Source organism: Gopherus flavomarginatus, chromosome 15 (genome assembly GCF_025201925.1).
Source record: "Gopherus flavomarginatus isolate rGopFla2 chromosome 15, rGopFla2.mat.asm, whole genome shotgun sequence".
NCBI classification, from domain to species: Eukaryota; Metazoa; Chordata; order Testudines; family Testudinidae; genus Gopherus; species Gopherus flavomarginatus.
In genome coordinates, this window is record NC_066631.1 from 12,218,652 (window position 1) to 12,230,802 (window position 12,151).

Consider the following 12,151-nt stretch of genomic DNA (forward strand, 5'->3'; position numbering starts at 1 on the left):
ATGGAATTCCTATTTTCTCATCCTACTTCAAACTCCCTCATAGTCAATGTGGTGCAGGAGGAAGGATGACACAACCGTTCCAGGACAGCCCCTTATGACAGGAAGAGGAATTGCTAATTATGAGGCTCTCCTAGCTAAATATAACCATATGGACTATTCCAAGTTTCATGAGGTCAGTCAACATCTCCTAGAGGACAAAAAGCAGCAGGTGGTGGAAAGACAATTTCTGTCTTGTACGGTGCCACAGGCCTCTCTGGATGCTGTGGACATGGTAGCCCGCTCCATTGCAGCATCTGTAGTGATGAGATGAGCCTCATGGTTCCATCTCTCAGGGTTCCCCAGGGAAGTGCAGATGACGGTGGAAGATCTACTGTGTGAAGGATCTAAACTCTTTGCCAAGCATATTGATGACTCCTGACATTCTTGAAAAGATTCTAGAGTGACACTGCGTTCTCCTGGCATGTATACAGCAGTGCTGAAGAGAAGACAGGTAGATATCAATCTACTCCAAGATCTAAACCTCCACATTCCACCCTTCAATAGCTTTATGATACACAATGCAGGTGACCAAGACCACCTCCCAAACACAGGCAGACATTGGCACAGGAAACTACACCCCACCCATCCATCTCTACACCACAATTTTGAAAATGTGGTCAAGGCCCTGAGATGCCTCCCCTGGTCCAGTTGCTGAAACCATCTCCAGTAATCCTTCAGTTTGGCAACTGATTGACCGCATTCTAGCCATCATGGCGAAAAATCACCTCTGACAAGTGGGTATTCTATTCTGTTCCTCTCTCCTAACCACCGACCCCTCTTCCCTGTCTCTCTTCAGGGACCCTTCTCACAAACACCTTCTACAAAAAGAAAATAAACCACCTGCATCTGGGTGCTATAGAACTGGTCCCATTCCAACACAGGGGGAAAGTTTTTTTATTGCCAGTATTTTCGGATCCAAAAGAAACCCAGCAGGTAGAGACTTATCCTAGACTTGAGGAGCCTCAACAAGTTCATCAAATTACAATGCTTCAAGATGGTCACACTACCAACAATAATCTCAGCACTAAAACAGGGGGGACTGGGCCCTCAACCTCCAAATCACGTACTTCCACATCAGTGTTCCCACAGCGATTTCTCAGATTTCATCTGGGGTCTGACCAGTATTAATAAAAGGTACTTTGACCTCTCTATGGCACCCAGGATATTTTCCAAGGTCCTCGCGGTGGTGGCGACGCCTTTGCAAACAAGGGATTGTAAGATTCCCATACGTAGACGACTGCCTCCTCATGGCTCCCTCCAGATGAACCTTTTCTCAGACTTCAGCCTCCAAATAAACATACAAAAATCAGTACTGATGCCAGCCCAGCATCTGGAATTTATTGAGGCCCAACTGGATGCTATAAAGGCCAGAGCCTTTCTCACAGTGCACAGATTTTCCACAATAATCAGCCTCATCTCCACTGTGAGAACCTGCCCATGGATCTCTGCCAGGACTTGTAAATAGCTGCTTGGTCATATGGTAGTGGCCAAGTTCATGGTGAAACATGCAAGATTGCACATGCGCTGTCTTCAGGGATGGCTACGAACAGCATACGTACCCCACAGACATAGCCTAAACACACTGCTCTCAATATCAATCAAGATCAAAGACTCATTAGACTGGTGAATGCAACCCTGAAATGTCTGCATGTGGGTCCCCTTCCTCCAACCAACACTGTCCTTGATATTGACAACTGACACCGCATTGTTTGGATGGGGAGCCCATCTACAAACTCACACGGTACAGGGCAAGTGATCCCTGTCAGAATCCATGTTGCACACCAACCTTCTAGAATTATGTGCATGCTGACACTTTCTGCCAATAATCGACAAAGGACCATAAGAGTAACAATGCACACCACCACCTGCATGTTCTATATCAACAGGTGGGGGGTGAGGGAGGCAGAGAGATCCCAATCCCTATGTACAGAAGCTCTAAAATTGTGGAACTGGTCTATCCAACATGGCATTGACATCTCTGCCACATACCTACACATGTAAACACCATGGCAGACTCACTGAGCAGGAGGTTCTCACAGAACACGAGTGGGAGATGGACACAAGAACCCTACAACACACATTCAGTCGCTGGGGATTCCTGAACATAGATCTGTGTGCCACTCCCCAAAACACCAAATGCCCACAATTTTGCTCAAGAGCAGGTCTAGGTCACCAATCTCTGGGGGATGCCTTTCACATTTTCTGGGATGCACCCTTCCTCTATGCTTTCCCACCCTTTCCCCTACCATTCAAAGTGCTCAACAAGATACAAGTGAAATGAGCGAGGGCCGTCTTCGGAGCCCCATGCCATGACAGATCTGGTATCCTAACCTCTTGTCCATGGCAGTCTGTCCACTGATTACACTGCAGTCAACCCCACACCTCTTCTCTCAGGAGACAGGCCAGATTCTCCATCCAAATCTAGAACTTCCATTTGAAGGCCTTGCTCCTTCATGGTTCCAGGATCTGAAGGTAACCTGTTTTGAAAGTCTAAAGGAGATTCTTTTAAATAGCAGATATTTGACAACTCGATATACGTACCTACAGAAATGGAAAAAGTTCTTGATTTAGTGCAAAACCAAACATATCCCATCAATTGCCACTTCTTTACTAGTCATTCTGGATTACATCCTGGAACTCAAGAGATTGGGGCTATCCACAAGCTCCGTTTGCATACATCTGGCTGTCATTACTGCATTCCACTCCAAGATAGAGGGCAGTTGGTATTTACTCAACCAATGACAAAAAGACCTTAAAGGTCTCCAAAACCTTTACCCTGAAGTATGAGACCCGACCCCACATTGGGATCTCAGCCTCATTCTATTCCGTATCACCAGCCCCCAGTCGAACCAATGATGTCCTGCTCCTACATGCACCTATCCATGAAAACTGTTTCTCATAGTGATTACATCTGCCTGATGGGTAGAAGAAATTGGTGCCATGTTGGCATATCCTCCCGTACACAATCTTCTATAAAGATAAGGTCACGTTATGATCTCACCAGTAGTTCTTACCCAAGGTACCACCCTCATTCCATCCAAACCAACCTATCCACCTTCCCTGAGCCACATAGCAATCAGCCTGAGGTCAGATATCAAACGGGCACTAGCTTTCTACCTTGACAGAGCCAAATTGTTCAGACAATAGCCACATTTATTTCTCTCTCTCTCTCTCTCTCTCTCTGAAAAATCAAAAGGTTCAGCAATATCCAAACATCCTTGGAAATGGATCTCAGGGTGCATCCACCTTTGCTATCAACATCACAAACTTCAGCCCCCATCTGGCACTCGATTGCTGTCCACATCAATAGCTTTCCTGAATATAGTGCTGATTACTGACATTTGTAAGGCAGCCACCTGGGTGTCCACAAACACCTTCAGTCATCATTATGTTTTCACCCACAATTCCGTATCAAGTGCCCTGCTAGGACACACAGACCTGTCCTCCTCAATAGAGATCATTCCCAGTCTTCCAACTAAGGGCACTGCTCTACAGTCACCTACACCATACGGACACTACTTGAAGAGAAGAAAGTTACTCACCCTATGCAGTAAGTGAGATTATTTGAGATATGTGTCCTATGGGTACTGCACTACTTGCCCTCCTCCCCTCTGCTTCAGAGTTCAAACATTGACTCTGCAGTAGAGAAGGAACTGACAGCAGTTGGACCACATAGCGCTATATAGACGCCACTCTCGGCATGAAATGGGGAGGAGCGCATGTGTGGCCTAACGGGCCCTGCTACTGAAGATCTCCAATCACAGGTGCAGGGATGCTACTGCATCTAAAGTGGAGCATCTGTAGGGAAACACATCTTGAAAAACCTCAGGTACTGCATAGCATGAGTAACCTTCTTTTCAAAGGTTTGATTCAGATAAGGATCTAAAATTCTAGAAGCTCATCTGACATTCTGCAAACTTCAAAAACAGCTTGAATGAGCTGTGCCGTGGGGGCAGAGGATTGTAATGATTTAATAGATTTTTAAGGCTGGAAAGGAACTCTGTGATCATCTAGTCTAACCTCCTTCATATTGCAGGCCAAAGAATCTCATGCAGAGTTGGGACAGGGCATTCCTAGCAATTTTATTGGGATATGTCGAGGTTGCAGAGCCTTTTCTTCGAATATCTGAATGCAAACCTCATGTAATTCTTGAGAAACAATTTCTTTTCAAAACAAACACTGCAGTGCTGCTGTTCTTTAAAACAAACAAACAAACAAAAAAACCAAAAAACCCCTTGCCAGTAACCCAGCACTCATGAGCAAACCTTCAATAGCATAGTAGCATGTACAGGCTAATGCTCCCAAGCCATCCTACAGTCACCCTACATTTGTAGGGGAGGGAGGCGGGGTTCTAAGGTGCTGTTATATAAAGAAAAGAGTTATTTTTAAAGCCAGGAAAAGCACTTTGACCTTTTCAAAAACTTCTGGAGATTCTCTTGATTTCCTAGCCAGTACATGATGTGCGTTTACACTAGGAGTTCAATTTAATAACTCGTTTGCTTCTGGTTAATAAGAAGGCTTATGTTCTTCCTGTTCTTAATTCCTTGGTGATGTAGGTTGCTCACATGTCCATTGGCAGTAGTGCACATTGCATTGCCATTAGTAGGTTAAAGAAGGCAATGTATTTAAATATCCACAACAGCTTTCTGATAAATCTGCCTGTCACTTTCTTTTGCAGGGTGCCTTCTGGGGCTTGGTCTTTGGGCTGGCCATTGGGCTGACTCGAATGATTACAGAGTTTGCCTATGGAACTGGCAGCTGTGTAACCCCCAGCAATTGTCCAGAGATCATTTGTGGAATTCACTATTTGTACTTTGCTATAATCCTTTTTGGGATCTGCATCATCATCATCTTGGGCGTCTCACTGATAACTAAACCCATTCCGGATGTACATGTGAGTATCACTGTCTCTTGCTCTCCGGCTCCCTGAGATAGAGGAGATCTATTAAACTGATCACTTTAATTTACACTGTAAGTAGCATTAAGTATATTCTACCCTGGAATTTTAATTATATACATTATATAGGATCCTTCCAGTTAACTGGGTTCAGAGAAAAGTTTTGCATCTTTTTCAAATTATTCCTTGGTCCAGATATCTCTGGAAATGAAGCACACTCTGCTAGGAAAACAAATGTTCTGGAGAGTACTCTGTAACTACTAACGCCATGGAGATATTTGTCATGGTATAATTCCCCACTCTGAATCTTAGTATCCAAAAGATGGGGTACCAGCATGAATTCCTCTAAGCTCAATTACCAGCTTAGTACTTGTAGCGCTTCCACCAACCAGTAATTCCAGTGCCTGGTACACTCTGGTCCCTCCAAAACCTTGCCCGGGGGCCCCCAAGACGCAGTCCCTCTGGATCTTAACACAAGGAAAGTAAACACTTTCCCTCACCATTGCCTCTCCCAGGCTTCCCCTCCCTCGGTTACCCTGGAAGATTACTGTGATTCAGACTCCTTGAATCTTAAAACAGAGAGGAAAATTCACCTTCCCCCCTCCTTTTCTCTCCCCCTCCCAGACTGTCCCTGAGAGAGAAAGTAATCCTAACACAGAGAGAAATTAACCTTTCTCTCCCCCTTCCCTCCTTTCTCCCCACCAATTCCCTGGTGAATCCAGAACCCGTCCCCTGGGATCTAACACCGGAATAAAAAAAAACAAGAAAAGCTTTTAATTCAAGAAAGAAAAAACAGTAAAAATTATCTTCATAAATTTAAGATGGAATATGTTACAGGGTCTTTCAGCTATAGACACTGGGAATACCCTCCCAGCCTAAGTATACAAGTACAAATTAAAATTCTTTCAGCAAAATACAAATTTGAACTCCTTCCAGCCAAATACACATTTGCAAATAAAGAAAACAAACATAAGCCTAACTCGCCTTATCTACCTAGTACTTACTATTCTGGATATATATGAGACTGTATCAGAGAGATTGGAAAGAAACCTGGTTGCACATCTGGTCACTCTCAGAACCCAGAGAGAACAACAACCAAACACTAACAGCGCACACAAAAGCTTCCCTCCCTCAAGATTTGAAAGTATCCTGTCCCCTGATTGGTCCTCTGGTCAGGTGACAGCCAGGCTCACTGATTTTGTTAACCCTTTACAGGCAAAAGAGGTATGAAGTACTTCTGTTGTATTAACTCTTACTTATCTGTTTATGACAACATTATATACAGTGGAACCTCAGAGTTACAAACACCAGAGTTATGAATTGACCAGTCAACCACACACCTCATTTGGAACTGGAAGTATGCAATATGGCAGCAGCAAAGACAAAAAAAAGCAAATACAGTACTGTACTGTATTCAGTGTAAACTACTTAAAAAAGAGTGTTAAAAAAAAGAATTGACAAGGTAACAAAACTGTTTCTCTGCTTTTCATTTAAATTAAGATGGTTAAAAACAGCATTTTTCTTCTGTTTAGTAAAATTTCAAAGCTGTATTAAGTCAATGTTCATTTGTAAACTTTTTAAAGAACAACCATAACGTTTTGTTCAGAATTACAAACATTTCAGAGTTACGAACGACCTCCATTCCTGAGGTGTTTGTAATGCTGAGGTTCTACTGTAGTTCAAAAATACACAATAAGAAGGGAATTTGATTTCTGAGAGAGACACACAATAGGTGATGCATACTGTGCGTTGTAGCAAACAAAGATTTAAGGGATGAAGGGGTTAAGAAAGGGAAAGAGGAATAGTCTCCTACACTATCTGTCCCCAGTCTTACGAGAGCCCTAATAATCCCTGAGTATTATTTAGCAAACATTCATGAGACCCCCAAATCCTGTGCTGATCTCAGCATTCTAAGGCTTGCAGCATTGTAAACTCATATTTTGTTTAATGGCAGCTTTACCGTTTGTGCTGGTCTCTTCGGAACAGCAAAGAGGAACGTATTGACCTGGATGCAAATGAGAAGATTGAGGAACCTGGGAGCAATGATGATGTATCAGGTGATTTCTGAATAACATTCTCATTTAAGATTGGTGGAAGCCATTAGTGTATTTGAGGTTCCCAACTTCAGTACAGAAGAAGCAGTGAAAGTGCCCTGTACTCCCATGAAAACTCACATGCTAAAGGGCCAGTAGGCAAAGTTAATGCACAGATTTTTCACCACTGTCTATTAATTGGGTCTGGTGTAGATTGTGAGTGAAATTAATTACACAATGACAATCTAGTTCCAGTTGATTTTTGTGCACAGCACAAAAGCCTTCATATAATTAGGTGAGAAGCCTAGGGCTAAAACAAACTGGGGTGGTACAGCTCAGGAGCGATGTGGTTGCAAGAGTTGTGTGTGGGCCTTACACTTTAAAGGACAGAATGAAGATGCATTTGGAAGTCGTGTGTAGGGGTTAGGTTTTGAAACAGTGAAGGTGGTGCACAGCAGGGTGAAGGTGTTTTGCCAGAACTGCATTGGGAAATTTACACAAAACTTTGCCTGGCTCCAGACTCTGACACAAGGCTCACTTCCACAAGGTTGAAAGCATCAGTGAATTCAGCCATTTAATAAAAAAAAAAATCATAGAATATCAGGGTTGGAAGAGACCTCAGAGGGTCATCTAGTCCAACCCCCTGCTCAAAGCAGGACCAATCCCCAACTAAATCATCCCAGCCAGGGCTTTGTCAGTAATACAAAAAACCCCCAACATCTGATTAAGCAGAGAAACCCTTCACAAATCAGCGACCTACTTCTCAATCTCAGGCTGAAGAGACATGGCTGGTGTCTTTATCCTCTAAGGCCTGTGCGCACCATGTAAGCAGGGGAAAGTTGCCTTAAATCAGCCAGAGATAACTGGTGGAGAATCCCCCCGGCAGGGGATCTTTCTGCAAGCAGAAAGTTGGAGCTGCCTCCTACACAGCTGCCCTCCCTAACCTTATCCCATGTAAAGGAAAGAGGGAGCAAGTTGGAGGCAAGGCATAATGAGGAAGGAGAGTGGAGGTGGCAGAGTGGACCTTTGCAGTGCCAGATTGTTCACTGGTGTAAATTAGGGCTGTCCTTGTGCGGCCTTGACCCAGGGAGCCCCAGATGGCTCCCTGTGGCGCCTTCCTCTCTCCCCAACTGCAAAGCAGCACGACGCATAAGGAGGTGTAGTTGGGGAGGGCCAGGAGGTGAAGATCTGGCCTATTACTCTGTACCCAACACTTTTCAATCCTGTATGTTCAAGTATTTATAATGTGCATGAATCAACTTAGTGATTTCTAGCATTTGTGAGCTACCAGTATTTTCAGCTATATCACTGCAAACTGAGAACAAACCATTAGTGAACTGGAAAGCACAGGGGTTTGTAGGGTTCAAAATTATTAGCAATAGCTACAGAGCTACTTGATGATCATAAATCACTCACTTTGCACATCTGCTGTGGAATCATAATGTTGATCTGTTTCTACACCCCCATCTCTCCTTAGGCATTTTTCATCATTAAGATCACAAATTGGAGCTGTTATTTCAGTTACAAGAGGCTCTAAAGCAGAGGTTCTCACAACAATTTTTTGGTGGCCTCAGAGTGCGGCCACCAATTCTTGCTGATGGCTGTGCTGACAATTTTTCTTAAAATATTTAATTAACTTCAGGAAAAACAAATAAATATGCACATATACATGTCCAAATCATATTTTATTTATGTAGGTGTTTTTTTTTCAGACTCAGTAATAAAAATAATTTACAGTTGTCTGTATTCTTTATTGGACCTAAACAGAATAGAAATGCAAATAAGGCACTTTTCGTGTTCTTGTCTTTTTATTGTTGTTGTTTCTTTTGCTTTTTTGGTTGCGCTGGCAATTCTTCTGCTGTGAAAAGTGATATTTGTATGTTTTTTAATATCACTTTTCACAGCAGACTTTCTCAGCCCCCACAAGCCCTGGGACAAATTAAGCCCTGGATGGGGAGGTGGGCAGGGAGGCAGTGGGGCTCGGGAACAATGGTAGAGGTGGTGAGTCGGGTTCCGGAGATTGGAACCAGAGCCTGCCATCGTGTGCATGGAGCACGAAGCCCTGTGGCCAAAGCCTGCGTCCCTTACCCTACCCTGGTAAGTGGGGAATTCACCAGCTGCCTGCACCTCCAGCATTTGGGTCTCTGGGGGTTAGGAGGGGCAGGGCCCAGCTGCTGCGAGTGGCCCTGGGAGAGGGGCCACTGCTTTGTGCCCCTCACCCCCCACCCCCATCACAGCACAGGTGGCTGTGGCTGCAAGAAAAGGCCATAGTGGCCGCATTTGAAAAACAGTTCTCTAAAGAATACTCTGCATCACTGAGACCTTGTTTTAATGCCAGTCTTATGGAGCCATACACACCATGTTACTTGACCACTATGCTATTTTTTTCTATCATAGAACAAGGTGATGAAGAGCAAGGATGCTGTAAGAAGGCCTACAACTGGTTTTGTGGTTTAAATCAGAAAAATGGTCCCAAATTGAGCAAAGAGGAGCAGGAAGCGATAGAGAAGAAACTGACTGACACTTCCGAGACACCAATCTGGAGAAAAGTTGTGAACATAAACGGCATCATTCTACTGACCGTGGCTGTATTCTGTCATGCCTTCTTTGCATAAATCTCATCTCACACTCCAGAGTTTACATGAAGGTCTAACTCTAGTCCCTTTTCCTTTTGAAATTGCACTGTATTCCTCAAAAGAAATTGTTTTCTAAATTATACAGTTAGATATACTTATGAGATTTGTACAGTGAGATTGTATGAATACATTGATTTATTCATTGTTTATATAGTGGTAGTTAAACATCTTTTGGCTAAAGAGCAGGCATACTAAAGTCCCAAAGGGTAGAATTTCAATCCAGTACATCAGGGAGAATTTAGTAAATCTCTCTTCTTACAAAATACATTTCATAGCTCAGTTTCAGAATATGAGAACCAGGGCTGGATGAGCTGCATGGAGTTCATGATTTTGTGAACTATTTTGGGGAACTGACGAAAATTTCTGGCCATTTTCCCAAGGTGATTTTTTTTTTTAAGTTCAGCTATATGAAGGGCTGTGCTATGGGTTTAGGATAAATGAATCCCCTCAAAATAAAGGCAGCCTTAGGTGAGTTCCCCTGGATGACATTTTATTGATGAATTCCTTTGATACTATAGCTATTTTTATTAGCCCTTTTCTCTTTCCATTTTCTGTTCCATACATTACACTGTTTTCAGTGGATTTTTTCTTCTCTCCTCTTTTATCACTTTTTCTTCTGAGTGGAATATGAACCCCAGTACCATCTGAATTTAACTTGTGCTATTTGAGTGGGTTTGAAATAAGGCAAACTAAGTCTGACCAGCCTTAATAAGAGTCGTGACTATGCCTGACTCCTCAAGATTAGCTTTAAAGGTTCCAATGCAATCTGAGCATTTAGTTTAATATGAATCTGTTTTAATGTGAAAGCTTTATTTATAAAAATATATTCATGGTAGTTTTGATTCCCTAGCATGATGTGTCAAAATTAGATTCTATTTACATTTACTATGGACCTCCATTTTATAAGGAAGGCACTTAGTTCCCCTTCTTAGTGGATTTTCTACCTGGTAATTCTGGCTTTGTCTTGCTTCCAAGTACACTAAGACATTACAGTATTTTTCCTGCCAAATTATGAATCTTCCTTCTCTGACAGTTTTTAAGAAATTTCATTCATGCCATGAAGTAAGACTGTTACACTATAGTTTCCCCAAGGAAAACAGTCACTGCTCTGACATCATCTAAACCATTCCAATTGTCTTCATCTTGTTTGGGAGTGTGAAACCAGGCTGAGACCTTGATGAGGCAATGATAGGGTTGGCCGTCCTCCAGGTTTGGCTTGGAGTCTTCCAGAATTGGTTCCATCTCCCAGTGACTATTAAAAGGAATCTAGGAGATTTTAATAGGATATTTTAAGAAAATGACAATGTCATGTTGGAAAAAAATATCTCCCAGAATAGCTTCATTAAGAGTTAACAACTCTAGGCAATGACCATGGCTTGGGTCTCAGAGACTAGTAAGAAGCTATGGAGAGCAGTTCCAGGCTGAAAAGTGAAACCAGAACTTTTTACCACCTAATTCATCTTCCCAAGGAGGCATAGATACAGAGAAGGCACATCAGAAACTCCCAGTTGCTGCAGCTAATCTATATTACAATCCTTTTTGCCTTGTGTACCACAGCGTCCTGCAATGTCTCAATTCAGTGTAACATGCATCTCATCTTCCTGCAGTATTCTACAGCACACTGCACTGTGCTGCAACATGTAACAAGCAAACCAATATAATCTTTTTGAAGCATGCTGCACTCCTGCAAATCCCTATTACTTTCATGATGCACTGTCTTCTGACAGCGTATTCAGATGAGTCCATAGCAAAATGTGCTGTCCTCTTACTGCATGTAGCTGCACTAGGATTTTTAGTATAATGTTCTGTTTCCCTGCAATATCCTGACATGTACTGCATAGTGCCAAATCATCAATACAATCTGAATCCTAATGCCAATGGTCTTACAATAAATAGAGCAGCAGGGAGCATCTTAACAGTCGTCATTGTATTGTTATGGAATTCATTATATTTCATTAACTATGAAGATTGTATGTATTAAAATGTTTCTAATGTGTTTGGAGACCAGAAAGTCAAGAGTTCTTTATATAACACAATAGAAAATGTAAAATATAAAAAAAGTTTCTTGATTAAAAGCTGAAATCAGATGTCCTCAGTCTTGATCATTTGCATATCTGGGAAATGGCTGTAATGGCTGGGTTGCTGTAGCAGATGAGAAACTAGTGAATGAGCCGTTCTTGTGGATGATGCAGCTCCTTCCTAGCTACAGTTTGTAACTAAACTGAAAACACTGAAATGATGAGACCTTTTGGATAAAGGCAAAAATAACATAGATGGTTTCCCTAGCCAGCTGAGAAGCCTATGCCATGGCATGCCATGACCCCCTTGTTGGGTACTCTTTGTCGTCAGGCTCTTTGCTGCTTGTTTGCTCCATTTCTCCATGAAGGCTGAATAATAAAGCTTTTTGAAATCACAGACGGGGAAGTGCAGAGAGAGACATTTGAAAACTAGAGCTGGTAGAGTCCAGGGTTCACAACCACAGAAAAAGCTGACTGCTCCTTAGGGCAAGTTGTCTTTCTCTGTAGGATTTCTATTGAAAGCCACTT

The 12,151-nt window shown here is 42.6% G+C and overlaps 1 protein-coding gene across 2 annotated transcripts in view; it reads left to right on the plus strand.

The window, feature by feature from the left end:
• Positions 1-11,616, plus strand: part of SLC5A1 (solute carrier family 5 member 1) — a 45,105-nt gene extending 33,489 nt beyond the window's left edge. For both annotated transcript variants that reach the window (XM_050924469.1, XM_050924470.1), the window contains exons 13-15: positions 4,718-4,933; positions 6,891-6,993; positions 9,367-11,616. In XM_050924469.1, the coding sequence (XP_050780426.1) occupies positions 4,718-4,933; positions 6,891-6,993; positions 9,367-9,584 (537 nt within the window). In that variant the 3' untranslated portion in view covers positions 9,585-11,616. The remainder of the gene's footprint in view (positions 1-4,717; positions 4,934-6,890; positions 6,994-9,366) is intronic.
• The last annotated feature ends 535 nt before the right edge of the window (positions 11,617-12,151 follow it).